Genomic DNA, 26,369 nt, shown 5'->3' with positions numbered 1-26,369 from the left:
TCCGGTGACGTCACAAGGTAGCGCGCGCCGAGCCTGTCCCGGGTCTACTAGGCTGCGAGCTACCAGTCGGCTCTGGGGAATTCTACAAAGGGGTGGGACTTTTCGAGCAGCAAAAGTGGACAAGGCGTAGTGTTGTCGTCAGAGGCAACTCAGTGGAATGACTGAAGTAGAATAAAACCGAATGCAAACTACAAATACTCCGTCAGTTCCCTCGGATTACATGCTGGAGAGCGCGTGAGTTTGACGTGGGGGCCGCCTCTCCAGGTGCAGTACTTACCTTTTGGCCAATAACGAATACGACTAGGAGGAGCTTAATGATCTAGTCCAATAGAAGTCAAGGGAAAAAAGCCAGCGGCAGAGAGCGAACCTTCTGCGAAGATTTGCCCAATTGGAGCGGGGCACTCTCCTAAACCTGGGACTGGCTGCTAGAACTGGCCGCGACCAAGACTTTGGGGCGGGCCAGGTTTAAAGGGGATTTCGCGCGCTGAGAGCGTCGGGCCGTCATTGGCCGGTGACTTCCTTCCTTTGTGGGCGCTCCCTGCGTAGCCGCTGTTCGGTTTGGGCGGAACGTCCGAGTGACGCTATAGTCTCCGCAGCCAATCAGGTATGGGGAAGGGAGGCCAAGAAGGAAGCGGATCCGCGGCCGCGCAGCTAAACCGCCACTAACTATCCGCTTCGTCTCCCTCCGCCGCTATCGGGGCCTAAGCGGGAGCGGCAGGGACGGCGTCACTGGGTGGGCTGGGGCGGAAGTGGAGGCGGAGGGAGACGGCGGCGGCGTCCGCGGGGCCTTGGGCTCTGGCGGCGAGGCCCTGGTGGGCGCGAGGCCGGGGGAGGGGGAGGAGGAGGAGCCCGCGGCCCGGGCGGCGGCGGCTCGCGAGTTCCCCGTAGGGCCCCGCCTCGGAGCGGGCGGCGGCGGAGGAGGAGACTGAGGAGCAGGATGGCGGCCTCGGCCCTGTACGCCTGCACCAAGTGTACCCAGCGTTATCCCTTCGAGGAGCTCTCCCAGGGCCAGCAGCTCTGCAAGGTCCGTAGGTGCCGGGCGGCGGGCGGCTGGGTGTCTTCGGCCGTAACCCCAGGGGTTGGGTGGCCGCTGCACTGCAGCCCCGCTCTCTTTGCCGGCGCCTCTGGGGTTTGGGAGTCTGGAGCCCTTGCCTCCCTATCCGGGGACCCCTTTTTCTGAGGGCCTGAGTTTCATCTGGGGAAGGCCCCAGAGAGGGAGGTAGAATCCTGCTGTCCTCTTCCAGACTGCCCATTAGGGGGCCGCGCCCCCTGAGCGGCCGGGGGTTTCGGGTGGAGCAGAGCGAGGCAGCCACCTGTCTATGCCGCAGAGACCCTGGGGTGGAGATGTTTTCATCTCTCTTTTCTGCCTGGTCTGTCCTCTCCTTCCACCAGGAGGCAGGGGACGGTTTTTGCACTTTCTTGCTAGGAATCCGAAGCCGCAAAGCTGATGGCATCCTTCTTCCCTGTCCAGGAAAGCGAAGCGACTGGTTTGGGAACAGAATGCTCTATGATTTGGAGCTCCTCCCATCCCATTAAAGCCGGGATGCTGTCTGTGAGCAACGGTGCAAAATAATAAGTAGTTTCACACTTAACCAATCTTTGAAATTGGCCCTGACAGCTTTATTAATGTATCTGTAATAAAACCCCACATCTAATAAAGACAAAGACACCTATGCCTTCCCTAAGGAGTTATACTGTGATTGGCTACTTACATAAGTCGTCCAGTTGTTTATGTTGGGGGCCAGATTTTATTGATGTGTTTTAGACATTTGGCTGGGTTTGGTAATAGTTTTCTCCCAGAAAAGTGAGATTTGGACCTTTGAGATAAGGCACTGACTAATGTATTATCTTATTACAGGAATGTCGGATTGCACATCCTATTGTAAAATGTACTTACTGCAGATCAGAGTTTCAGCAAGAGAGGTTTGTATACTGAACATTTTTTGATTGTTACAAAGTTTTGTCTGTAAGGAATACTTGGGGGTTATAATGTCATATTTATATTAGTTTTTAAAAATGATTTTGCCTCTGAAATTTTAAATTGTAAAACTTTCTTGTATGGTAGGAGAGAGAATGTTGCCAAAAAGACAGTGGTGATTTTGAACTAGACATGAGTCTTTTTATGAGGAAGTAGAGAATAAATTATTTTATGAAAGATGTACAGCTTTGGTAATAAAAGTGCAAAAATAAACAGCCACAATTAAGCTATAAAAAAATGGTAAATTGCTAATGGACCCGTGGTAAGGTCTGTAGTGTTATCAGCTGCCTCCTAGGGTGAAATCTGGTACTTGTTACTTGTGGAGAATAGCACGCACTTTTTTAAATAGGTGATTCCACTCTGGGATCACACACAGAAAATGGCCTAAGAGAAGAACAAGTAATTTTCTTCCTAAGAAAGTTGGGGCATGGTAACAATGGAGAATGGCCAAGTGAAATGTGTGGTAGGCACTGAAAGGTGAGGCAGTGCATTAATAGTGGCAAATGTGGAGCTTTTGGAACTAGATAAAGAACAGGATTTTTTTGTTTCCTTTACAAAAAACATTTTTTTACACAAAGATGTGCAAAAACATTTGTGCTAAGATAATGGTTAGAGAAGTAAATTCAGATTAAAACAACCCTGAAAAGACATATCTGTATTTTTGAAGAAAAAAATTTCAGTCTATGGGGCGGTGCCTGTGGCTCAAAGGAGAAGGGCGCTAGCTCCATATGCCGGAGGTGGTGGATTCAAACCCAGCCCCAGCCAAAAACTCCAAAAAAAAAATTTTTTTTTTCGGTGTATGTTAGGAGTAAGTTTTAAGAACTGCAAATCTTTTAGAAGAAAAAATTTTTATAAGACAGAGTCTCTGTGCCCTGCATAGTGTGGGTGATGTCAAAGTCATAGCAGCCTCACACTTGGGCTCAAGCTCTCCCCTTGCCTCAGCCTCCCAAGTAGTTGAGCTTACAAGGTGCCCAATAATATGCCTGGCTAGTTTTTCTATTTTTAGTAGATATAGGGGTTTCATTCTTGCTCAGGCTGGTCTTGAACTCCTGAGCTCAGGTGATCCACCTGCTTTGGCCTCCTAGAGTGCTAGGATTACAGGCATGAGCCGCCATGTCTGGCCAAAAACTACAAATCTTTGACAGCTATTTACTTTACTATTTACTTTAGTTCAGCATCATGCTACAGAAAACTACATAAATGTGAACATCTCTGTCCAATTTCTTTTTCAGCAAAACTAACACAATTTGTAAGAAGTGTGCTCAAAATGTGAAGCAGTTTGGGACGGTTAGTATGTCTTCTATTTTCAATTCATGCTCCTGTTACTGGTCAGGTACTATTTTTTTACAAAGCTGGATCTTTAAATATGTATTGCTGTGTTCGTCAACATTTCAATACATTAATATTTTTTATAAAAGAAATTTTCTGTATGTATTACATAATGTACTATATAAATCACAGTCTAATATGAAGATAACAACATTTAAAAACGTTCAAATTATGGACATGTTTTATGTATGTTGAATTTCAAGGTGGAATTTATGAAGTTCTCGAAAGATTTAAATATAGCAAATCCCTAGTTGTGGAGAACCTACTTGTCCACAAGTCATGCATAATCAGACTTTTCCCCTCTTCTTCAGAATCCCCTTTTCAAAATTATTTTTATGCAGCAGCACAATTTAGATATTTGTTCATGAAAGTCATAATATTGTCCTATTGCAAATTGTATATTATAGTCATTATTGGTAATTATACCAATAACATACTATCTTGAATTATCCTTTGAATATCAAAGAAAATTAAGTGTTTATATTACAGTTTATGTTGAATATGCTTGTGTCAATTTTTTTAAGTTGAAAACACGTGTCATATGTATTTCTTATATGGTCAAACTGGTATATTATGAAAAGTTGAAATTTTTTTTGAATAAGTGATATGGTTATTAAGTTGACCAGAAAATTAAATTAGAAGTTCCATTTCCCTAAATTCTGGATACATAAATCTTTTCTATTCAGTCTTTATTTTCGTTTCTTTGAGAACTTTGTCATGTGTAGCCTTTGTAATACATAACATACTATGAAAATCACACACATATTTTTCATGGATTTTCATTTAAATGTTCCAATAGAATAACAGTGAGTTTCATGACTTTAGAAATAGATCAGTTGAATGAACAGAAATGTGATAAATGTTGTTGAATGTGACAGGGCAGCATACTTGACAGAAAAGTTTTTTATCTGTCATTTTTATTTTTTTATTATTATTTTATTATTTATTTACTTTTTTTTTGAGACAAAGTTTTTCTCTTGCCCTCGGTAGAGTGCTGTGGTGTCACAGCTCATAGCAACCTCCAGCTCTTGGGTTTCGGCAATTCTCTTGCCTCAGCCCCCGAGCTGTCATTTTTCTTAAACCCAGAAATATGCCTGTACTACTGGTTATATTTTATGTAGCGAATTTTTACTGTTTCTAAATGTCTCAAAGAAAATGTGTATCTTTTCAGCCCAAACCTTGTCAGTACTGTAACATAATTGCAGCATTTATTGGTACCAAGTGTCAGCGTTGCACAAATTCAGAAAAGAAATATGGACCACCTCAGACTTGTGAACAGTGCAAGCAGCAGTGTGCTTTTGATCGGAAGGAGGAAGGAAGAAGAAAGGTATGTTTGATTTGTGTTATGACATCATCTGGAAATTAAATACCAAACAAGTTGTAAGTTATAATTAATACACTACTGAGACCGGTTATAGCTTTTGAGTCCTTGAAAGCAGAGAATTAGCTGACAGTATGGGAAGAGTGAGATTTTTCCTTGTTATGTGCAGTCATGTCGATCAAGTAGGTTTATTATACTCTAAAAAAATATTCTGTGATGGCTATTCTGTATTATTGGCCATCTCTAATTTAGTTGGGAAATGTAATTACTGTTAAATAAAGCCTTTCACCTCTTTACTCTTTTGTTGGTTACTTGAAGTTGCTGGTGTGATAAAATACAAAAAAATATTCTGTGATGGCTATTCTGTATTATTGGCCATCTCTAATTTAGTTGGGAAATGTAATTACTGTTAAATAAAGCCTTTCACCTCTTTACTCTTTTGTTGGTTACTTGAAGTTGCTGGTGTGATAAAATACTTGCTGGCACATTAGCACGTAATATTCAAAGGTAGTCATGTGCCTTTCTGATGTGGAGTTATATTTGAAACCGTTGTTTGTTTTTCTCTACCTACAGTGACTTAATAAGTATGTGTGTGCATGTGGCATTCCTCTGCTGATGAGCATTCACACAGGCCTCCTGTTGTCTGTCAGTGTCAGTTGATTTGGAGGATGACTGTCTCTTTGAGGGGCTCCCCCAGGTCCTCCCACAGCAATGTATGTACCCTAGTTATAAGACATGACCCTCCAGCACCTCCTGTGTGACAAACAAAAGACAGAAACTTGATTTTATTATTATAGCGTTAGTCTTAATAATTTTGAAAAGAAGTCTTTCCCAATTGATGATTGTTCTTTAGGGAAGTTATGTTTTATAAAGCTAGCATAAACGCTGAATTAGTGAAATACAGTATTTCTCCCTTACTCAAGAGGGATACATTTCTTTTAAGACTGCGGTGGGTATCTGAAACTGGAGATAGTATTGAACCTTATATACATTTATACTGTGTTTTTTTTCTATACATACGTGCCTATGATGAAGTTTAATTTATAAATTAGGCATAATAAGAGATGAACAACAGTCTCGATGCCTGTAGCTCAGTGATTAGAGCACTGGCTACATACACTGGGGCTGGCAGGTTCAAACCCGACCTGGGCCAGCTAAACAATGACAACAACAAAAATAAAATAGCTGGGCATTGTGGTGGGCGCCTGTACTCCCCTCTCCTTGGGAGGCTGAGGCAAGAGAATCGCTTAAGCCCAAGAGTTTGAGGTTGCTGTGAGGTGTGATGCCATGGCACTCTATTGAGGTTGACATTATATGAAACTTTGTCTCAAAAAAAGAAAGAGAGAGAGATGAACAACAATAACTGGTAACAACAATTATAGCAATACACTGTAGTATAAGTCATGTGAACATGGTGTCTCTTTCTCTTTCTGAAAATATCTCATTGTATGTCTTATCTTCAGACTGAGGTTGTGAGAAAAACTGGGGGTAAGAGGGGCTGCTGTATGGAATCATTGCCCTGAAGGGACATACAGGGTTAGACTCTTGCCTCTGAGAACATGCTGGTCAGGCGATCAGTACATAACCTTACTTTATTCATGTTTCTGTTTAAAGACACCTTATTTACTTACTGTTGATTGATTTAATTGAACTCATGGCCTACTGCACTAATGATGCCTGAACAAGGCTTATCGGACATGTATTTTCTTTACAAGACACATGACAGCTTCTTAAACTTAGGAACTGTATGCAGCACCTCTGTGTTGCTCTTTGGGACCATTTTATACATTAAAATAACCCCCCAAAGCACAGAAGCTTAAAAAAATATGGCACTAAATGGACGGAGGGTATTTGAGAGCTAAAACAAGACAAGCAGGACATCACCTTGTTCCACCTCAGCTGGGAATGTGTGTTGTTGGTAACACACATTTTCACCACTTGGCATATGTGCAAATGGCCACAGAAGTGGCTGCAAGTCTTTATTTTTAGGGTTACAGATACATTTTAGTAAGTAGGCAGATTTGCAAATATAAAACCCAAGAATAATGAGAACTAACTATATGTGTCATTGAGGTTCTCTTGTTCTATAAATTCACAGTATTCACTGTAGTGGGAAATACTTTATCATTTTAATAATTACATAGTGATTTAAGAATTCCAGCTGTAATTCCTGGAAGTATATCAATTTACACTTTCTAGGAATAACAAAAGTAATTTTTTTTTCTCTTCGTATAAAATCCCTCAGAACTAATGAGGGTCTTGTATCATTTTCACCAATTTTATAATAATCCTCCAAACTGGCATTTTACCAAATTTCAGGAAAGTTTAATTTTACTTCCATTTTGCAAAAACCTGTGAATGTGTGTGTGCATACATCATGCGTGTGTGTGTGTGCGCGCGTGCGCACGTGTGTGTAAAATAATAACAGTTGAGCAGTTTATCTTACCTGGTTTTATTTACAGCCAATATATGGTTACATTTAATCCAATAAAAATATTTTCTTTAAAGGTTGATGGAAAATTATTATGCTGGCTCTGTACTTTGTCATATAAGAGAGTTTTACAGAAGACAAAAGAGCAGAGGAAGAGCCTGGGATCTTCCCATTCCAATTCATCTTCTTCATCTCTTCCTGAGAAAGACCAACATCACGCCAAACACCATCACCATCACCATCACCATCACCATCGTCACAGTAGTGGCCATCACAAGTAAGTAATTTCAAGTTCCGTTTTCTAAAATCCTTCCTGGTGTTTTAATGTCATTTATTGGTTTTACATCTTACAAATACTGACTACATGGTAGTTTGGTTTCCATTGTACATTGTAAGCTTCTTAAGTGTCTTAAGGCCTCACTTTAATCAGTGTGTAAAATTGCACCCATGGAATGTACTTAGCTGTTTACCATAATAAAAAGATAGGACATTTAGGGAGTTAATCTATAAAATTATGATCGCATCATGAAGTCAAAGTAAAGTACTTCAGATTTAATACTTCAGTGATTAAGTATCAGAAGCCTCAATATTCTTTTTTTATTTTATGTTTGTTAGGATTTTGTTTGTAAAATTTATATTTATCTCAGTTATCATTAATTTGTTTTAGTAAAAATTTAAGCCTGTGACAGGGAAGTATACATTTAGCCTTTTGGAAAACAGATTATAACACTATTATTTATTACCATGATGAAACCATTTTTAATCTTGGAGGTACCCAAAATGTGAGGAATAATATTTTTAACTACTTGTACTTACTGTTTTTTAAGACATATCATTAAGAACACTATTCACATACAACTGCAGTGGTTCCTCAGTTTATAGGAGGGATCAGTTCCAGGACTACTGGCGTAATATACCAAAGTCTGCACACACTCAAGTCCCACAGTCATCTTAGGAAACCTATATGTGTGAAAAATCAGCCTGCCCATACCATGTAGCTATGTGGGTTTCATATCCTGCAGATACTGTATTTTTGATCTGTGTTTGGTTGAAAAAAATCAATCCACTGGTCCCGCGTAATTCAAACCCAGTTGTTCAGGGGTCAGCTGTACTTGATTCAGAGTCTCACTCTGTTGCCCAGGCTAGAATGTTATGGCATTAGCCTAGTTCACAGCAACCTCAAACTCCTCAGTTCAAACGATCCTCCTGTCTCACTTAGCCTCCCAAGTAGCTAGGACTACAGGAGCCCTCCACAAATGACTTGACATGGGGGTAGAGGTTATATAGTAGTAGTCTTAACCCTGAATGTGTGTGGTATAAATAGGATTTTAGTCCTCATGGCAAAAAATCAATGTTAAAAACAAATACACATAGGACGGTGCCTGTGGCACAAGGAGTAGGGCGCTGGCCCCATATGTCAGGAGTGGCGGGTTCAAACCTGGCCCTGTACAAAAACTGCAAAAAAAAAAAAAAATACACATAAACACATAAAATGGAAAAATCAGGTACATGATCCCTCCCCCCCTTTTCTAGAAGGATTCATCGTGTTTTTGTAAATGTTTCTATGAGTCTTCAGAGTTTCAGATCGTTAGTAAAACAAAATTTTACTTACAGAAAACTGATGCCTACTAAATTTTGGAACACATGCTATTTTTGGAATATAATACATTTTTGTCTACTTGGATTGATTGTAAGCTGTGTGCACACTCCAAGCACCGAGTAGATGACACGGTTTTCTGAGGAAGCTCTGAGGCTCTGTTTCCCTCTACCCGGTAGTACTTCCTAGTCAGGGCAATGGCAGACTGCAATGCAGTGACTTCTCTTTTGGCTGTTTTGAAGAAATCTTAAGGTCTTTATATTAGGGTATCCTAAGAAGCAAAGGAGCATAAATCTCCCTTCTTTTCGCTTCTTACTTAAAAAAAAAGTACGATACAATAATTATATGCTGTCATGGCAGATGCCTAAGACTCCGCTGGAATGTCTCTCTCTGTCTTGTATAGAGAAATTTGTTGTAGCATGATGTGAAAGGAACAGCTGGCATGTGTGAAGATCAAGTTATGTGATAGTAACCTAATCTTGAAATAATTGACAGGTTTGAAAATAAAGGGAGAGAGCACAGTTTTAATTTTAAGTTTTTCTTTCCTTTTGGTTATTTACATACAAATACTATTGAGGGCTGTAGATGGTGTGATGAGCAGACAGTGTAGGGGCCTGTCAGGTCAGTAGATGAGGATGTAGAGTATAAGGAGCGTACTGCAGGTGGTGGTGAGTGGTGAGGGAGCAGCACTAGGGTCAGTCGGAAACCAGAAACGGACAACTCTCAGAACGCTAAGATGTGAATTTAAATGTTCTGGTCAATCATTAATGTCATCAATCTCACTTTAAGATCTGGTTAGTGCTGTTAATTCATATGTGATTATAAGGCCTGCTAAAGCTTATAATTAAATTTGTAAAAGAAACTCATGGACAACTGAATTCCTGAATAGGGGTTACCATTCATTTACAAATAAAGAGAAAGTCAGATTGATAGAATTACAGCTACTGTTTCCCCAGTTTAATATTTACTTACAGGTGATTCTTTAACTTTGTGTATTTTTTACTTTTGATTAAACTTATACAGCTAAAACAATAGTAAATTTTATACACACACAAACATGTACGTATATTTTATATATGATAGCACTGTACTCTTTTTATGTATGTAGCTCATTTAATGTTCATTTATAAGCTATGTGTTATACCCATTTTACATATGAAGAATTCATTGAGGTTCAGGGATTTTCGGTAACTTGCATAAGGTTATAGGTCTTCTAACATCTTCTTAAATTATAAAAATATGTGGTATCTGAAGAGGCTGTATACATGTTGAATGAACAAACTAGGGGTTGGTGAAAGATTGACATGTAAGAATAGGAGAAAAAATTCATAGTGAATTATAAAGCAGCTATTAGTATTATATGGAAAAACCAAAGAGTGTTAAAGTATTAATTTTAAGTGAAAGTAAAATCATTTGTTATGAAATTTCTCATTATTTTCAGCACTTGTCTGGAGAACTAAAGTGAGATCTAGAGACTTTGGATAGGATTCTTAAGAAAACTAGGAAAGAATCAAAGAAATAAAGACATTTTCTTATTGCTTAATTTGACATAATAGTCTGAGAAATGGGAATTCCTCAAAAGGAAGAATCTCTACTTAAAGTTATTAGGAAAGTCTTAACTTTAAAGACAAATTTTTTGTGTGAAATATTAAGGGCAGCTAAAGTACAATAATTTCTAGACTTTTATAGAACCTTTTGTGGTTGTTTCGTGGTTATATACCCTATCATTGGTATGATATTAAATAGAATTAGGGAGATCCTGATTAAAAAGAAGATTCAATCTCTGTCATTGTACCTTTCTGAGGGACTTCAGAATGGCTACTAGTTATTTGATTAGACTTTATCTCATTTGAATGGGATTTATTAAATATATATTCGCTTAGTCTGAAAACTTAAATATGCCCTTCTCTGAACAAAAGATTGTAAACACAGTTTGATTCCATTGAGAAAGAATGCTGTTAAATAAATGTCATTAGATGTCATTTATGTATTTTTCAGAATCAGCAATCTAAGCCCAGAACAAGAGCAGGGACTATGGAAACAGAGGTAAATGCATTAATATATTTTCCAAAGTATTTTGAGGTGTATTTTTGTAAATGTGATATTCTTTTAACTTTGTTACTTAGGCTTTAAGAAGAACTAGTGATGTTTAGTAATACTTTAGAGGAAGAAAAATAACTTACCGTCTGGTTCTTCTACTCTTTTTACTCTAATTATTCTTATTTAATGTTTGGTTTCAGCCATAAATCCTCTGCAGCAATTCAGAATGAAACTCCAAAGAAAAAACCCAAATTGGAATCTAAGCCATCTAATGGAGATAGGTAAAAATGAATTCCTTTAGTGTTACAAAAATATAACTCAGTTGAACAGCTACGGTCAGTTGCCAGTTATTACAGATGAAAGAATAGAAACATTTTGTACATTGACTTCTTTGAGTCAACTAGAAGAGTAAACATAATAGTTTAAAAATTAACTTAATTTTGGCAATAAGAAAGTGGCACTGAACTATATAGTTCTATTTGGGGAATAAATTTGGGTTTTGAAAAAAGAAATCTGAATAGAGAACATTATCTTTATTCTTCAAAGAAACACAAATCGAATTGTGATATTTTAAATTGACCTGCTTTGAAATGTTTTTAGATTTAAAATACTATGAGCGTGACTTTGTTTTTAGTTCATTAGCCAAAGTTTGCTGATATTACTGTACAAATTGGCTGCCTATTGCTTAACACTAGAAATATTGACCCCCTTAAAGCTAATACTGAATTATATTTCTGCAGGTGTATGTAATGTGTGCCATTAGTAAGGTAATTTGCCAGTTGCATCCATTTCTGTCAGGTACATATTTTTTTGCATTAGCCTTAAGGATGTTTGTGGAATTGTCTAATTTATGCAATTTGAACATCTGCTAATTTTTGTTCTACTTGATTTAACTGTGTTTTACTTTTTTCTTTTTAGTAGCTCTATAAATCAGTCAGCAGATAGTGGGGGAACAGACAATTTTGTCCTTATAAGTCAACTTAAAGAAGAAGTGATGTCACTTAAGCGTCTCTTACAGCAAAGAGACCAGACCATTTTAGAAAAAGATAAAAAGGTAAGAACATGGTTCACTAAAGCCTGGTAGAATTTACATCTTGACTCTTGCTTAATCCTTGTACCTTTTATTAGATTTCTATGACAATTTGGTAATTAATATTTATTTTGCGTGATTCTTAATAAAACAAATTATGAAAGCCCAACTGGAGTCCGAGTTATCTGGTGAAGATATAAAAATGATCTTTCATAATTTTAGTTATAAGAATTAACTGCTAATTAAAATAGTAATTTCTTAACCTTAGTTTTTAGTAAGCCTGTAATTTAAAAATAGGTCTGATATTGTAATTTAAAAATGAGATGCAAATGGAATATTTAAAAAACCCTTCTGATTGAAGAATGTTGCTTGAAAGTAGTCTTTAATATACTGATCGTTTACTGATATCAATCCAGAAATGGTGTGGGGATTTCCTGTGACAGTGATTAGCAGTAGGTATCTAAGATCATGGGAAGCGAGTGTCCTTACTGGGATGGTGTTGATCAGTTCAGTGAGGAGGAATATCAAATATATTGTCCATTTAGTGAAAAGAAGAATGTTAACAGAGTTATAGGCAGATTGAAAGTTTTCTTACACTGGGCTCGGCGCCTATAGCTCAACTGGCTAAGGCGCCAGCCACGTACACCTAAGGTGGCGGGTTCGAATCCCCAGCCCGGACCCGCCAAAACAACAATGACGGCTGCAACCAAAAAATAGCCGGGCGTTGTGGCGGGCGCCTGTGGTCCCAGCTACTTGGGAGGCTGAGGCAGGAGACTCGCTTGAGCCCAGGAGTTGGAGGTTGCTGTGAGCTGTAATGCCACGGCACTCTACCCAGGGTGACAGCTTGAGGCTCTGTCTCAAAAAAAAAAAAAAAAAAGTTTTCTTACACTGTGAAATCAGTGTGGTAGGAACAAGACATGATTATAAATGTGTATGTGAATTATCCATCTGTCAAGTGCTCATGGTAGTGCTCAAGTTTGATCTGGCTTTTACTTCTTTTATCCAGTAACTCTTATGTTACATTTTCTCACATCTTGATCGTTAGTGGACTCACATTTATTTCAATACATTTGTACCTTACTTTAAGCAAATTCAGTATACAAAAATCTGACATATAGGATAAAAATTGGATAATTGTGGGTGCCTTAGTTTTACGATTCTTTTTTAGTGTTCCTCTTTAAAAAAAAAAAACAACTAATAAGGATTGAAAATAGCAGTGTTGTGAGGAAAGTAATAAACCTAAAATAGTGACGCATTTGCAACTTTTTCTTATAAACCTAAGATAGCCAAGTTATTTTCCTGAATTGATTGCATAAACTGTTCCCCAGACACTGTACTAGATCATGAGGATACAAAGATGATGAAACATGACACAACCCTTGTCTTCTAGAACTTCCTAGTCTGGAGGCAACACAGAGTGTGGTGAATAGAATAATTGTCTGAAGTGATGTGACGTGAGTGGCATTTTGGAACAGGAATTCTTTTAATATAGAAAATTGAGAGAGAAAGAATTTCGTCAGGGTTTCAATTTGACGGAATTTGGAAAGATAAGAGCATAAGACATCATGACTTTCTGTCTTTCAGTTTATTAACTCCTGGATAATTACAAAAAAGAACATACGAATATTAAAAGCTTGCAAAATGAAAAACATTTAAAGATAATCCAAAGTTGCTCCTGCCTGGTTCTGGTGATGGAATCATGTGACTTAGTTTTGGTTTGAAGTCATGAGGTGATTGTGCTTTTATAGCTGTCGCTTCATGTGTGTGAAAGATTGTCATGCAGCCTCTTTGCTACCTCAGACCACTCATTTTTTCTTACTGTTTGTCTAATTTAGCCCAAATTTTATAGAAACCCCTTCCTTGCTCATTCCAGGTTAATTGTATTCCCTTTTATACCTCAGAGGTTTGATAGTACTGTGGACATAATTCTGGACATGAACTTGACAGACAATCCAGTTTTTGGCTGAAAGGACCATTCCTCTTTACAGTTGCCCAGGATGAAACTTTAATAGATTTTAACCTTAAACTAGTTAAAAGGTTTACTTTGTTTATATTAGTGTGAAGTGCATTTAATTAAGGTATTTTCCAAGGGATTACCCATTAAGCTTTTTTGTTGGCATACCAGTTGTCAGATTCTTTGTCTAGTAAGGCCACCTTTTTTAAAGAAAAATAAAAGGCAATATCTCAAGTTTTATTGATTTCATCTTAGTAAAATTATACTGAAACAGTTCTTCATAAAGCAAATTTTAGGTAGGTTATAAAACTCAGAAAACTGCTATTAACATCTTACACTTACATAATGAAACATGAGGTTATTATGAAGGATATTTAAAGTGGTAGGTGTGTGTGTATGTACACACACGCGCACACACACACACAAACACATATATATAAAATTTTTTTTTCTTTTAATCTTTCAGTTAACTGAACTAAAGGCAGACTTTCAGTACCAAGAGTCAAATTTGAGAACCAAGATGAACAGTATGGAAAAAGCTCACAAAGAAACTGTGGAACAACTTCAGGTAAATGACATTTTTATGTAAATGTTGAGCACCAGTACTGATCTTGGGTAATGACATTTGCTGACGTTGATTGGTGCTGGTGCCCTTCTTTGTGCATATTGTACCTTTCAGTCTTGATTTTGACTTTATAGTAGTTTTTAGTCCTGATCCCATTAAAAATTATTTGAAATCACTTGAAAGGTACATTAATCCTAAAAACTTTTGCATAAACTTGGGGTTTTGAACATTGAAGTATGTTCAACTGATTGGCTATAGAAAAAAAAAAAACATTAAGTTAATGAAATTCAAGTGAAAATAAGGTTTTAGTGGCAATCATTCTTCCTACATCTTTCCAGATAAGGAGAAGGGTGATGGGTGTATAAAACCAATGCTTAGGAATTTCAGGTGGAGGAAATTTATGCTACATGCGGTGATGAAAGGCAGGAAGACTTAAACTTAATCCAGAGACTGGTCTGCACAGTGCCAGATAGGGTTCTGCTGCGTGCCAGCCGGTAGGGATCCACCTCAGCCTCTGAGTACTGCAGCGAAGTATATTCAGCATGATTAAAATTCACAGAACAGCTGCAAATGTGAAATGAAGAGTCGCCACAGTAACAAGAAGGGTAGTATCTGGTGTCTGGCCTGCGCCCAACATGAAGATACCGATTACTTCCTCACTGAAGCTTATTCTCACCTAGGCTTCACAAATTTAGAAATGAGATCACACCAAATTAATAACATGCTCCCTTCGACTTTTATGTTCTGACATTTGTAGACTTAATCTTTAGTAACAAGGTTTTTAAGATTAAGAAGTTTTAAGTCTTACAAGCAAAGAAAACTTGCCAGTACAAGACCACCAAAATTTGATGGGAGACCAAAGCTCTGGAAGGAAGGAATTAATCCTGCCCTGTTTAGTTTTTTTTTTCCTTTTATTAAGTCATATATACATAGATCATGAGTACATTTATGCATTTGTGGGGTACAATGTGTTGATTTTTTATAAAATTTGGAGTGCTTACATCAAACTAATACAGCTTTCGCCTCATTTACTTGATTATTGTGTTAATACGTTTATGTTCTATACTTGATAGATTTGTGTTGTACCCTTGCAGTATGTTCCATAGGTGTGGTCCCACCATTTACCCCCTTCAAACCTCTCCCCTCCCTTCCCCTCACCATTTTTCTCCTTCATCTTGATTGCTCTGTTTTTTTTTTATTCGTTTTTTTTTTTTTTTATTGAATGGTAACTATGTACATTAATGCACTTCTGGGGTACAGTGTGGGGTTTTCACATGCATTCTACTCTTAGAAAGATTCACTTGTACCCCTGTAAGATAAACCTCAGAAGTGATCCCTCTAATCCCCCTCCCTCCACCCATTCCCCCTCCCTTCTCCCTCCCTCCTCCCCATATTCTTAGGCTATTTGGTTATAGCTTTCATATAAAAGGTATAAATTAGTTTCATAATAGGGGTGTGTACATTGGATACTTTTTCCTCCATTCGATTGCTCTGTTTTTTAAAAACACACCAAGTGAGAACACTCTGTTCTGACTTTTGGTTTTTGTATTCTTCATGCTTCTTTGCAAATACCCTAAATCTGGTAGGATTTAGGAACCTGTGGAAATTTGACATACAGATGGCCTGGTCTTAAACCTCATCTGATTTACTGTTATTCATCCTATAAGGGTATATGTGAATTTCTCTAAATGTAGAATATAAATGTCTTAACACAATAACTAAGAAAAAGACATGAAGGCTGTGTTAACCACTTGGATGAAAGTATTTCAAATTGTATATAGAAATAGTACACTGTACCCCATGATAGTATTAATGTGCACTGCTATGATTTAATTAAAAAAAAAAAAGAATTTTGAAGAGGAACGTCACATAAAACCTGGCACATAGTAGGCATTTGAATCATTTGTTGAATAAGTGGTGATGGATGGAAATACCCATCTGCCTTCTGTCCTCAGACATTGCCTGTGCCATACATCAGCCTTGCTGTATGTACTGTTTTTCATCCACCAAGCAAGTATTTTAGATCCAGGATATTCTTACTTTTCTCATTCAGTTATTAATGCCAGATGATCACCTAGAACAAAATCTAACGTGTTGATCTTGATTTAATGTGATGTAACCAAAGCTCTGTTTGAAGTAAATCCAAAGTGAGATAACGGTATAATTATGAGTGGTACTTAAATATGATTTAACTTAGGTTTTCCTACTGTTCAGAAAAGCAGTTCATTTTCTGTTTTTCAAAATCATAGTTGGAAGCAAAGGAAACCCTCTTGACTTAGCTGATTGGTATATGAAGCTCACCTTGCTTGATAGCTGGAGTTTCATATAATGTAAGAGTAACTGATATCTACATAGAATCATTTTCAGCATAATTTTACAAATGCTGTCTTATTTGTTCTTTACAGTTTATGTGGCCTGGCCATTTTATAGTTGAAACTGGTTACACAGTAATAGGGACATAGATGGAAACGGCCTCTTCTGACGGAGAAGTAGCTCTGCTTCCCTGATCTGCGGGAGTTCCGCCACCTTAGGGTACCTCATCCTGCTTCTCAGACCACTTCCCTCTATCTTTTTTGTATTATGGCTACAGACATTCTGTTACAGCTAAGTGCTGTCTTTTTACCCAACTCCCATTAGCAACTGAAACAAGTAGGTGAATAAACATAGTAAATTACTTTCCTTTGTACGATAGTGAACTCTACAATACAAAGTTTATGTTGCTCTAGTAGTCTTTAAAATATTTTTAACTAGCAAACTTGGGAATAAGCACGGAACATGATAAGAAAAAGTTGTCTGAAATATCCCTCCAACACTCCCTAAAATATGTAAAATATTAAAAATACCAGAGAAAAATTCTGTTTCATTAGATAAGTGTCTAAAAGAGAAGAGGGCCCTACCATTTGAGAGCCTTTTATCTGCAGTCACTGTGTCAGGCTAAGTGTTTCATGTATTTATATATTCCTTTAGTTTTTCCAACTCATTTTGAGGTAGGAGGTGAAGTTTCTATTTGACAAGTGAGAAAATGTACTCCAGCTTACATAGCAGATCAGTGGCGGAGCAGGACCGAAAGCAGGACTGTGTGGTTCTTAATCCAGATACACTTCCCTTCAGACCAACATTTCTAAATAATTTCATTGATTTTTTTTTTCAGGTTGCAAAATGAAGTAATTTAAGGATAAAATACTTTACGTGTGCATTTATTTAAATATTTGCATTATGAAATTTTTTCATAATGTACTCAGAATAAGACAGATTTGGATTTGTGTTCATTGAAATCTGATATATTGTCTTAAAGGCTTTTTTCCTATTTGTTAGCAAGTAAATGTATTGGGTATGATTAGGGAACTAAATAAGTGTCGATTGAAAATAGCTACATTAAATAGAAAAGCTTCTTTCAAGATATAATATTTGAATTATTGTACTTGGTACTTAGAATGAAAATTATAAACTCATTTTAAAAAATTTCTTGATGGAGAGAAGTTAGTTTGGAGATTTACTTTTTAACTATTTAGTATATCAGTATAATAAATGTACCTTACAGATCTGGTGGAGGTCTTTTGGGGGCCAAATTACAGACATAGCCTTTATTATGCCCTTCATTAATTTGTATTTTAAAATTTATGTTTGTTAAATTTCTTATTTGCCAGTGGATTTCTTACAGTTGTAAACTAAACAATCTGTAGTTAACAATTAAAGACAAACTATGAACTACGACAGTGACGAGGACCAGTCAGCTGAGTAGTAAACCAGTTGCTTAGGAGAGAGCTGCTTGATCCCTCTGACTGCCAGCTGCGTTCTCACCTGGTTTGTCCTTTGAGTTTCTCAAACTTTAGTTTTAAAGAGAGAATAGTCCTTCTCAATTTGTCATGGTTTTCTAAGTTGCAAATTGATACTGAATTTAAAATAGAAGCTTTTCATGACCACCTTAGTTATTTAATAATCACTGAACAAAGAAACTGTATCATGCAGCTTGAACATAAAAAATGATTTGATTTATACTGTTAGGTATAAATACTGTTTATACTGTTTATACTATTTATTTATACTATTAGGTATAAATACTGAGAATGTTTGCACTTTGGAGGTCACGGGTGTTAATTAGGAAGAGTTTGATTGTAGAAGGGTGGGGGAATGGAAGTACAAGGTCTGGAGAAGGTTTATATTTTATGAAACCACTTTAAGGAGGCACACAGAGAAGACAGGGTGGTATTTGGCCATACCACGCTCAAATTAGAAGATGAAGCATGGAGGTTAAAAAATGTCTGTCTCGTCTAGATAATAAAGAATCTTGAAACTTGTGAAGGAAATGGTTTTCAAACATAAGCCAGAAGGTAACTTTTAAAAATCTGTTAATTTTAGGGCCGTGCTCAGGTTTTAAACGATCATCATCACTCTCCCCATTTTGGATGAGAAACTTCAGAAAAGTGCGTGATCATTAGCATATTATTGTGTCAGTTCCCACTGTTAAGAGACCATATAAGGTGGCAGAAGCACAGAGAATATGAGAATCTCCCTGAACTTAAGATCGTCAGTGCCTATTGGCTCAAGGACAAGGTCTTTATCTTTGTTGATGGATAAGACATTTGATAATGAAGTACAAATTACGTTGAGACAGTTAGCAAAGTGAAATTTTGAATCTTTGCAAGGAAAAAATTTCAGGCTTCGGGCAGCACCTGTAGCTCAAAGGAGTAGGGTGCTGGCCCCATATGGTGGAGGTGGCGGGTTTAAACCCAGCCCTGGCCAAAAACTACAAAAAAAACAAACAGCAACAACAACAACAACAACAAATTTCAGGCTTTCGTGAAATTGAAAACTGTGATGATTGGGAACTGCTCTAATGACCCCAAAGCCAGTGCCAGATGACTGTATGTCGATTGAAGGAGCAAGAGTAGATCAGACAGAGGCAGTTCTGATTAAAAAGAATGAGTGTCATTAAGAGTGCCTTTGGCAGATTTATAAGTTCTAAGTTTGATTTGTGTTTGATTTTATTCATTTTAAAATAACAGATTGTTTTTACGGTTTTCAGTTCATGTTTTTAAGACAGGGCAAATTTTTTTTTCTTCTTAAAATTTGAACCTTTTAAGTGGATTCACTTTGTTTCCTTTTTTTGTAACCAATTATACATATTATCTTTGGATAACAATTACATTAAAATGACATTTACAAAGTGGGGGCTAATAAACCAATCTAGAACTTTCTTTTGCATATTCAGCCTTAAAGAGATGACCTAAATGTACCCACTCTTCCACGTAATCTGTTACCGTTTTGGTAAAGTCTTCTGTTAAGAGGAAAGAATAGTATTAAATAAAGTAGTAATCTTCAGCATGACGCTCAATAGAATTTTAAACATTTTTAATTTTCAATATTTTTGTCTCCCACAGGCCAAAAACAGAGAACTACTCAAACAGGTTGCAGCATTGTCAAAGGGTAAAAAGTTTGACAAAAGTGGAAGTATACTAACGTCTCCTTGAACAAATAGTTATTTGTTTATTGTTTCTGCTTACAGTGTAAATTTAGGGGGTGGGGAATTCTGTGAAGCTCTAAAATTCTGTCTAGTGGAAAAATATTTTTGCACACCAAATGAATTGGCGTGTTTCCTATTCACTTTTGTAACTGATATACAGCATTTTTTAAGTTGTAAAACATTCAAATAAAACTTCAACTGGTTTGAAGTGAATTTTTAATTATTTGATATCGAGGAACTTTTTTGCCAGCAATAGTATTACACAGTGTAAAGGAGTGCGTGAGTAGTGCTCTCTGTAAAACTTAACATGCAATAATAGGGTAGGTGTGGTTGTTAGAACTCAGAGCATCAGGGGTTTTTTGTGGTGTTTTTCTGTTTTTCACTACGCTAATTTCAGGTAAACAGTTTTCAATTTAGAAATACAAAAACTTTTAAACAAAGTGGTGAACACTGGTTTTGGGGGGATAGTGTTTTAACTTTGCATCAACATGAATTTAGGAGAGAATCATGGTGCTTCTATTAAATGTAAACGTCAGAATATATGTAAATATGTTTTTAAAAGCTACATCATTAACATTAGTAACCTAGCATTTTCATTATTGGTATAGGAATTAATGTTCATTGTACAGTATGCAAGGTAAAATGTGTTGGTATTGTAAAGACTACTGTAGATTTTTACTTACAAGTGCCTTTTTGCCACCTAATGTTTTTATTTATAGGAATGCTGATCTTTTGTACATACAGTTTGTTTTAAAATCATGTTTAATAAATGTTTGTATATAAATGGATATGTACAGAACCTATTTCAAAAGGAAATCAAAGTTGCTAGTGAAATGTTTGAGGTTGTATTAAGAACTAACTGAAAATGCATATCAACTTTAGAAGATTTTTGTGGTTTGTTTCTCTGTTATAGGGAAGCTTTTGGTCATTGAATTCATTTAATTATGTCAAAATACTTCCCCAAAGATTTAACATAACTTTAAGTCACTTGCAATAGAGTTTTTATTTTTTATGTTATATGGATTCATACTCATATTTTTTGAGTTGTTTTGCTTTTTTTAATACAAATTCTTTAAAATTTATACCGTTTCTACAATGATATTATCTGCTTTCCCTATAATGGTTACGTAAGTGGTTATGTAAGCTAATATTTATGTATACCATACTTAATCTGTAAATTTAAGGCAAATCTGGAAAAAATTAAATAATTTTTTAATCCAGTCTGTGATTATCTTTGAATAAATTGGAATATTTAAGATCCAGGCACTATTTATAAGTAAATTATCTCAAAGACTTTAAAATTGCCTATAAAAGGTTAAGGTAGGGTGGAATAGATTATGCGAAGTTAATGACTAATTTTACTCTGATCCAGTGGTTTTCAGCCTGTAATGGAATTGACCTACTTAACAGCAGTTCACGTTTTGTAGCAGTACAGTCTGAAAGCCCCAGACATTGCTGAGTACACTGTCGAGAGTGAGAGAGTCTCTTCTGTTAGGAGTCTGTGGGCAAAGATGATTTGTTTCGAGTAAACTATTATCAAATGTAGCAGTTTTGGAGGGTTTTTTTAGACAAGCATTGATTATGTCATGAAAGATTGGCTTTCGTAAGAACACATGAATATAACAGTTCTTTTTAACATGATGTGTATTTCTGTAGACTTTTCCTATAAGTTCATTATAATGTGATACCAAATAATTCTTTGTTCAATTTGGAAGCATAGGGTAATTTTCAAGTGATAGTAAAAGATTCAATCAGAATCTTGGAAAAATTAAACCAGTTTATTTTTGAGATCTTCCTGTAATAAACTTAGTACTCTTAACCATGACAAATAATGCCTTAACATGATTTTGGTGTTTTTAGTATTTGCTAAATTCATAATATAGTCATTACCTTTCCTTAAAATTTATAATGTTTTATATACCGTGTGTCAGTCCGCAGTGGTCATTAATGGTTTTGCTATGTAGTAGTTCTTGGACCTTGTTGAAGATGCTACAAAACAAAGTCGCCCTCCCCTTTAGCTAACAGTAAAATGGAAAATTGTTTCCTTTTAATGTTTGCTAACATAAAAATTGAATTATCTTCTAACATTAAAAGTAATTTTCCATTTTAATGTTAGCTAACATTAACACTCTAAATAATTTAAGATTTGTAAATTCAAGGCTAAACCTTTTAGTGGCTTCACAGTGTTTAGTCCCAATTAAATACCCTCTTTTACTTCATGATCTTATTTTATAACTTAAACTTTTTGCAATTGTATAAACTAGCAATTGAGTCCCTGTCCTGGAGCTGTCGTGTTCTGACATGATGAGCTGATACTCTTCAGTGTGGACCTGTAAGGAGATACTTTGGTGTGCTGTATTGTGAGCTTAGCCTGTTTCCCACTATTAATTAGCATTTATCAGTGAGGGTCATTTTGGCTCCAAGTTATTTATGTTTTAATAGCCTGTGAATATTGCAGCCCTTTTTAGATAAAATTGGTTTAAATATGCATTCAGCAGTCAACATGGTAAGCTGTTCACATGTATAGACTATTGAAATACTGTACTTGTACACATCCGACTGTTGGCATTTTGTACTTTTTTCTAAATCCAGCATTTCACAATAAAAACTTATCAAAGGCTTTGTATTAGTTTCCTATTGCTGCTGTAACAAATTCCCACAAATTTAGTGGCTTAAAACAACACAAATTAATTTTCTTACAGTTCTGAAGTTGAAAATCAGATTCATTGGCCTGGAGTCAGGGTGTTGGTGAGGTTTGTTCCTTCTGGAGGCTGTACGGGACGATCTAATACTTGCCTTTTCCAGCTTCTAGAACTGCGTTCCTGGCGTTCTGGGAGCTTGTTGGTCCTCTGTGTTCAAAGTGACGTGTAGCATCTTAAAATCTCTGCTGCTGTCGTCGCACGGTCTCCTACCTGTGTCCTCCCTTACGAGGGCGTCACGGCCTCCTTCTGGATGAACGCGATCATTTTCCCATCTCCTGTCTTTAACTTACTGTCACACCTGCAAAGTCCTTATCGTCATTTAAGGTCATGTATTCACAGGTTCTAAGGATTAAGGTGTGGACTCCTTGAGGGACCATTATTATTTGGTCTACCATAGGCTTCATCTACAGTTTCTTTTTTTTTTTTTTTTTGAGACAGAGTCTCAGTATGTTGCCCTGGGTGGAGTGCTGTGGTATCACAGCTCACAGCAACCTCAAACTCTTGAGCTTAAGTGATTCTCTTCCCTCAACCTCCCAAGTAGCTGGAACTGTAAGTGCCCACCATACCTGGCTATTTTTGGTGGAGACAGGGTTTCACTCTGGCTCAGGCTGGTCAAGTGCACTAAAGCAATTCACCCACCTTGGTCTCCCAGAGTGCTGGGATTACAGGTGTGAGCCTCCACCCCTTGCCCTTCATGTACATTTGATGCCTTTTTTCGAGAGTGAAGTCCCCAAACAACAGGCGTGAGAGATTAGGCTTAATATTAGAAACTGTTTTCCTGTCTGTTCATTTAGACCACTTTAAGTACAAGTTATTTTCCTGGATATAATAATAGGGGTATAATTTTTTATTAAATTGAGCTATTTCAAAGCAACAATAAATCTAGCTATATATTACTAAGTTTTGAAAACTTTGGAACATGACTAGTACCAAGCTAGGATGTTTGGCAGATAAAAGTTCAAGGAATGATCCTTTAATTTATAGACTTACTCTTTATAGACTAGTACAATGCTAGGTTTGATAGGATAAAAGTCAAAGACATGATTCTCTTTAGAGATGAATTGGGAAAAAAGTCTAGAACTTACCTGTGGTATTGTAAGGTGCAGTAAAAAGGTAATAGCTTTTATCAGGAGCCTTCTAAGAATTGGAAAGGTATAGTCATTAGTTTCTCCAATGTAGTACGCATCAGAGTTTGCTGGAGAGCTTTCTGAGCACATACTGCTGAACCAGACCTTCGGTTTCTGATCAGTAGGTCTGGGTTGGAGCTCAAGAATTTGCATTTCTGAATTCTGAGGTCATCCCAGTGCTTCTGGCCCAGGGCCTACAATTTGTGAACCCAGTATTAGTATTTTCTGCATTTCTCATAAAAGCTATATATTAATTCTCCTGGGTGGGTAAGTAGAGTAGTAGATGAGTGGTAGTTTCTTTTTAGAAAACCATTCCACTTAAAGCAAGGATGAAATTATAATATCACCATTTTGCAACTTCTAGTGGAGATTAGCATGAGTTGTCAGATACTAAAAGTGCACAGAGACATTTTCTGATACCAAGTGTTTCTGATGGTGTAATGCACTATCTATGAAGTCATTTTTCCAAAAAGAATCAAAACCTAAATCTGATCAAGCATCCACCAGTTAACAGGAAATAGAAAAAGATCATGTTGAATGACACTGAAAGGATGCAATTGTTTCTTCAGTAAGTTGGAAGAAACTGTTGCATGAGAGATACTTAAATGATACCGATCAATCCCAGTAAATGGACCTGATTTCAATACTGAAACAAAAATCTTTTAAAAATACTTTAACATTAAGGAATTACTGTTAGCTTTTCAGATGTGGTAAGGTGTTGCAGCTGTGTTTGCGTTTTAGAGTCCTAGAGATACCTGCTAAAATATTTACAATGAAATGGCATGATGTTTGGTATTTTGTTCAAAGTAATATAGGGAGGAAGATGGATAGGAATATAAATGAAATAGGATTGGCTATGTGTTGATTTTTGGAACTTGGTGATATGGTGTTCATTATACTATATTGTTCAACTTGTGTTAAGTTGAAGGGTTTTTTGGTAATAAAAAGTAACATCACCACCATCACCCCTGCCAAATTAATGCTTACCTTAAATAGCACCTCACACATTCCCTGAAAATAGGGACAGTACAAAACATAGATTTTTAAAAAGACCACAATTCTCCCACCTGGGAATATTCCTGTTTCTTTACTCTGTGTGCTTCGGCGTGATCTGTGAATAGTGGCTGTGAACCTGCCACAGTGTGATTTGGGCTCCTATTTTCATCCTTTATTCCTCCCCATATCTAACAAAAGCAATCCCTACATTAAAAAAAAAAAAACCCAAAAAACTATTATCCTTTTAAAGCCATGCATATGAGTCGGTAGAGGCTAACATTTATTAGAAGACCATTATTTTTAAAATAAAATATGTTTCAAATCCAGCTCTCCCATTGGCTAAGCAGATGTCTTGGGAGTATACTTTTTAGTATTTCTGAGTTGAATTTCCTCTGTGTAATTATGTCATTATTAATGAGCATTAAGTAAGGTAAAGTATTAATATACAAAGCATTTTACATAATCTGACACAGTTCCAATATGATTAGATAATTATTTAATCAGAACTCTATAGAGAGGTAAAATGAAGGGTAACTGCCTCCAGCTTTCAAGCATGTCGCTTGATAGGCCTGATGACAGGAGAATATTAGGGTTGATTAATGGTTTCATAATTTTCAGCTTTGGAACCAATTTTCTTCTGTAAAATAAAATCTTAGTAGGAGTCTCAATACGTAAAGTAAGAGCTGAGATACTGGTTGAAGTTAGGGAAGAATCAGTATCACCTTCACAGTAGGACCCAGCAAGGCAGATTCTGACGGCTAAGCCTGATGATGCTGCCTGATTTAGACCCCACAGGCTGGGTGTGGTAACTCACGCCTGTAGTCTTAGCATTCTGGGAGGCCAGGGTGGGTGGATTGCTTGAGCTCAGGAGTTTGAGACCAGCCTGAGGAAGAGTGAGACACCATCTCTACCAAAAATAGAAAAACTATCTGGGTGGTGGTGCAGGCCTGTAGTCCCAGCTGCTTCGGAGGCTGAGGTAAGAGGACCTCTCGAGCCCAAGAATTTGAAGTTGCTGTGAGCTGCAATGTCATCTTGGCACTATACCCAGGGCAACAGATTAGAGACTGTATAAAAAAAAAAAAAAAAAAAATCACAGTTACTTGAATTATATCTGAGCTTTTGCTAATTTTGAGTTGCGAGTCTCAATAACATCTTACTGTGTGGACATTTGCATTCAGCGGGTGAATTTCCCATTACATCTCAGTATCAATTGAACATGTATCATGTGCTCAGTCTAGTCACTGTGCAAAGAGAAATCTTATTCTCAGGAGCTCACAATCCAGAAGAGACAGCCAGGTAAATAAATTACTACAGAAAATATACTAAAGTACAGATACTCACAAGTGCTTGATTCAGGGAGGGAGTTACCAAGATGAAACCATTTTGTGTAAAGAAAAACAATATGCAAAGGTTCACGACAGTCAGAAGCTCACATTTGCCTGTTTTCTCCCTGCCTTGCCGCTGGTCACTTTCTTTGGTGGTTCCTTCTGATATCCCTTCATAGAATGGGTGGAATTGCTCAGGGCTCTCAGCTGCTTATTTTACATCCTTATTTCAAACTTGTAAAAAACTTACATTCACTTCCTAGGCAAGCTTCTTAAGCATTATTTGTAACCCTAAGGACTCCAAAACTTACAGTAAATGGCTTACAGCTTTCCTCTAATTTCTAGACTTAACACTCAGCACAACTGTACATCTCCATTTGGGTGTCTAACGAAGGCTGTCATATTTAACTTGTCGAAAATTGTGTGCCCCTTATGCCCACGCCCCAGTCCAAACACCTGCCAGGCACCAGCCCCTCTTGCTGACTTTGTATCTCAGTAAAAACAACTCAA

The 26,369-nt window shown here is 37.0% G+C and overlaps 1 protein-coding gene across 3 annotated transcripts; it reads left to right on the top strand.

Annotated features, from left to right (window-relative positions):
- Window positions 1–131: 131 nt before the first annotated feature.
- On the top strand, window positions 132–22,329 carry FAM76B (family with sequence similarity 76 member B). Of its 3 annotated transcripts, XR_002772402.1 has the most exons (11): window positions 132–1,552; window positions 1,859–1,923; window positions 3,211–3,265; window positions 4,479–4,634; window positions 7,137–7,336; window positions 10,655–10,702; window positions 10,897–10,977; window positions 11,615–11,750; window positions 14,147–14,248; window positions 18,605–18,799; window positions 19,627–19,661. XR_002772402.1 is itself a non-coding variant. In XM_003780775.3 (10 exons), exons 1-10 carry the CDS (start codon window positions 938–940, stop codon window positions 19,714–19,716), a joined length of 1,020 nt encoding a protein of 339 aa, XP_003780823.1. In that variant the 5' UTR covers window positions 132–937; the 3' UTR covers window positions 19,717–22,329. The 3 variants fall into 3 exon arrangements, 2 of the variants coding, with proteins under 2 accessions (XP_003780823.1, XP_023367027.1); XM_003780775.3 differs by lacking the exon at window positions 18,605–18,799 and having other exon boundaries at window positions 132–1,024; window positions 19,627–22,329; XM_023511259.1 differs by lacking the exon at window positions 18,605–18,799 and having other exon boundaries at window positions 133–1,552; window positions 19,627–19,917.
- The last annotated feature ends 4,040 nt before the right edge of the window (window positions 22,330–26,369 follow it).

Source organism: Otolemur garnettii, unplaced genomic scaffold, assembly GCF_000181295.1.
Source record: "Otolemur garnettii isolate 467f Iridium unplaced genomic scaffold, OtoGar3 scaffold00001, whole genome shotgun sequence".
Taxonomy (NCBI): Eukaryota; Metazoa; Chordata; class Mammalia; order Primates; family Galagidae; genus Otolemur; species Otolemur garnettii.
Note: the sequence above shows the minus strand (reverse complement) of the source record. Positions and strands in the feature narration are given on the sequence as shown.

Bases quoted from the DNA above. Each gene is read 5' to 3' on its own strand.
- FAM76B (XM_023511259.1), top strand. From the start codon at position 1,448: ATGGCATCCTTCTTCCCTGTCCAGGAAAGCGAAGCGACTGGTTTGGGA. The intron at 1,924-3,210 runs GTTTGTATACTG...TTTCTTTTTCAG, and splicing joins TCAGAGTTTCAGCAAGAGAG to CAAAACTAACACAATTTGTA. The intron at 11,751-14,146 runs GTAAGAACATGG...TTAATCTTTCAG, and splicing joins TTTTAGAAAAAGATAAAAAG to TTAACTGAACTAAAGGCAGA.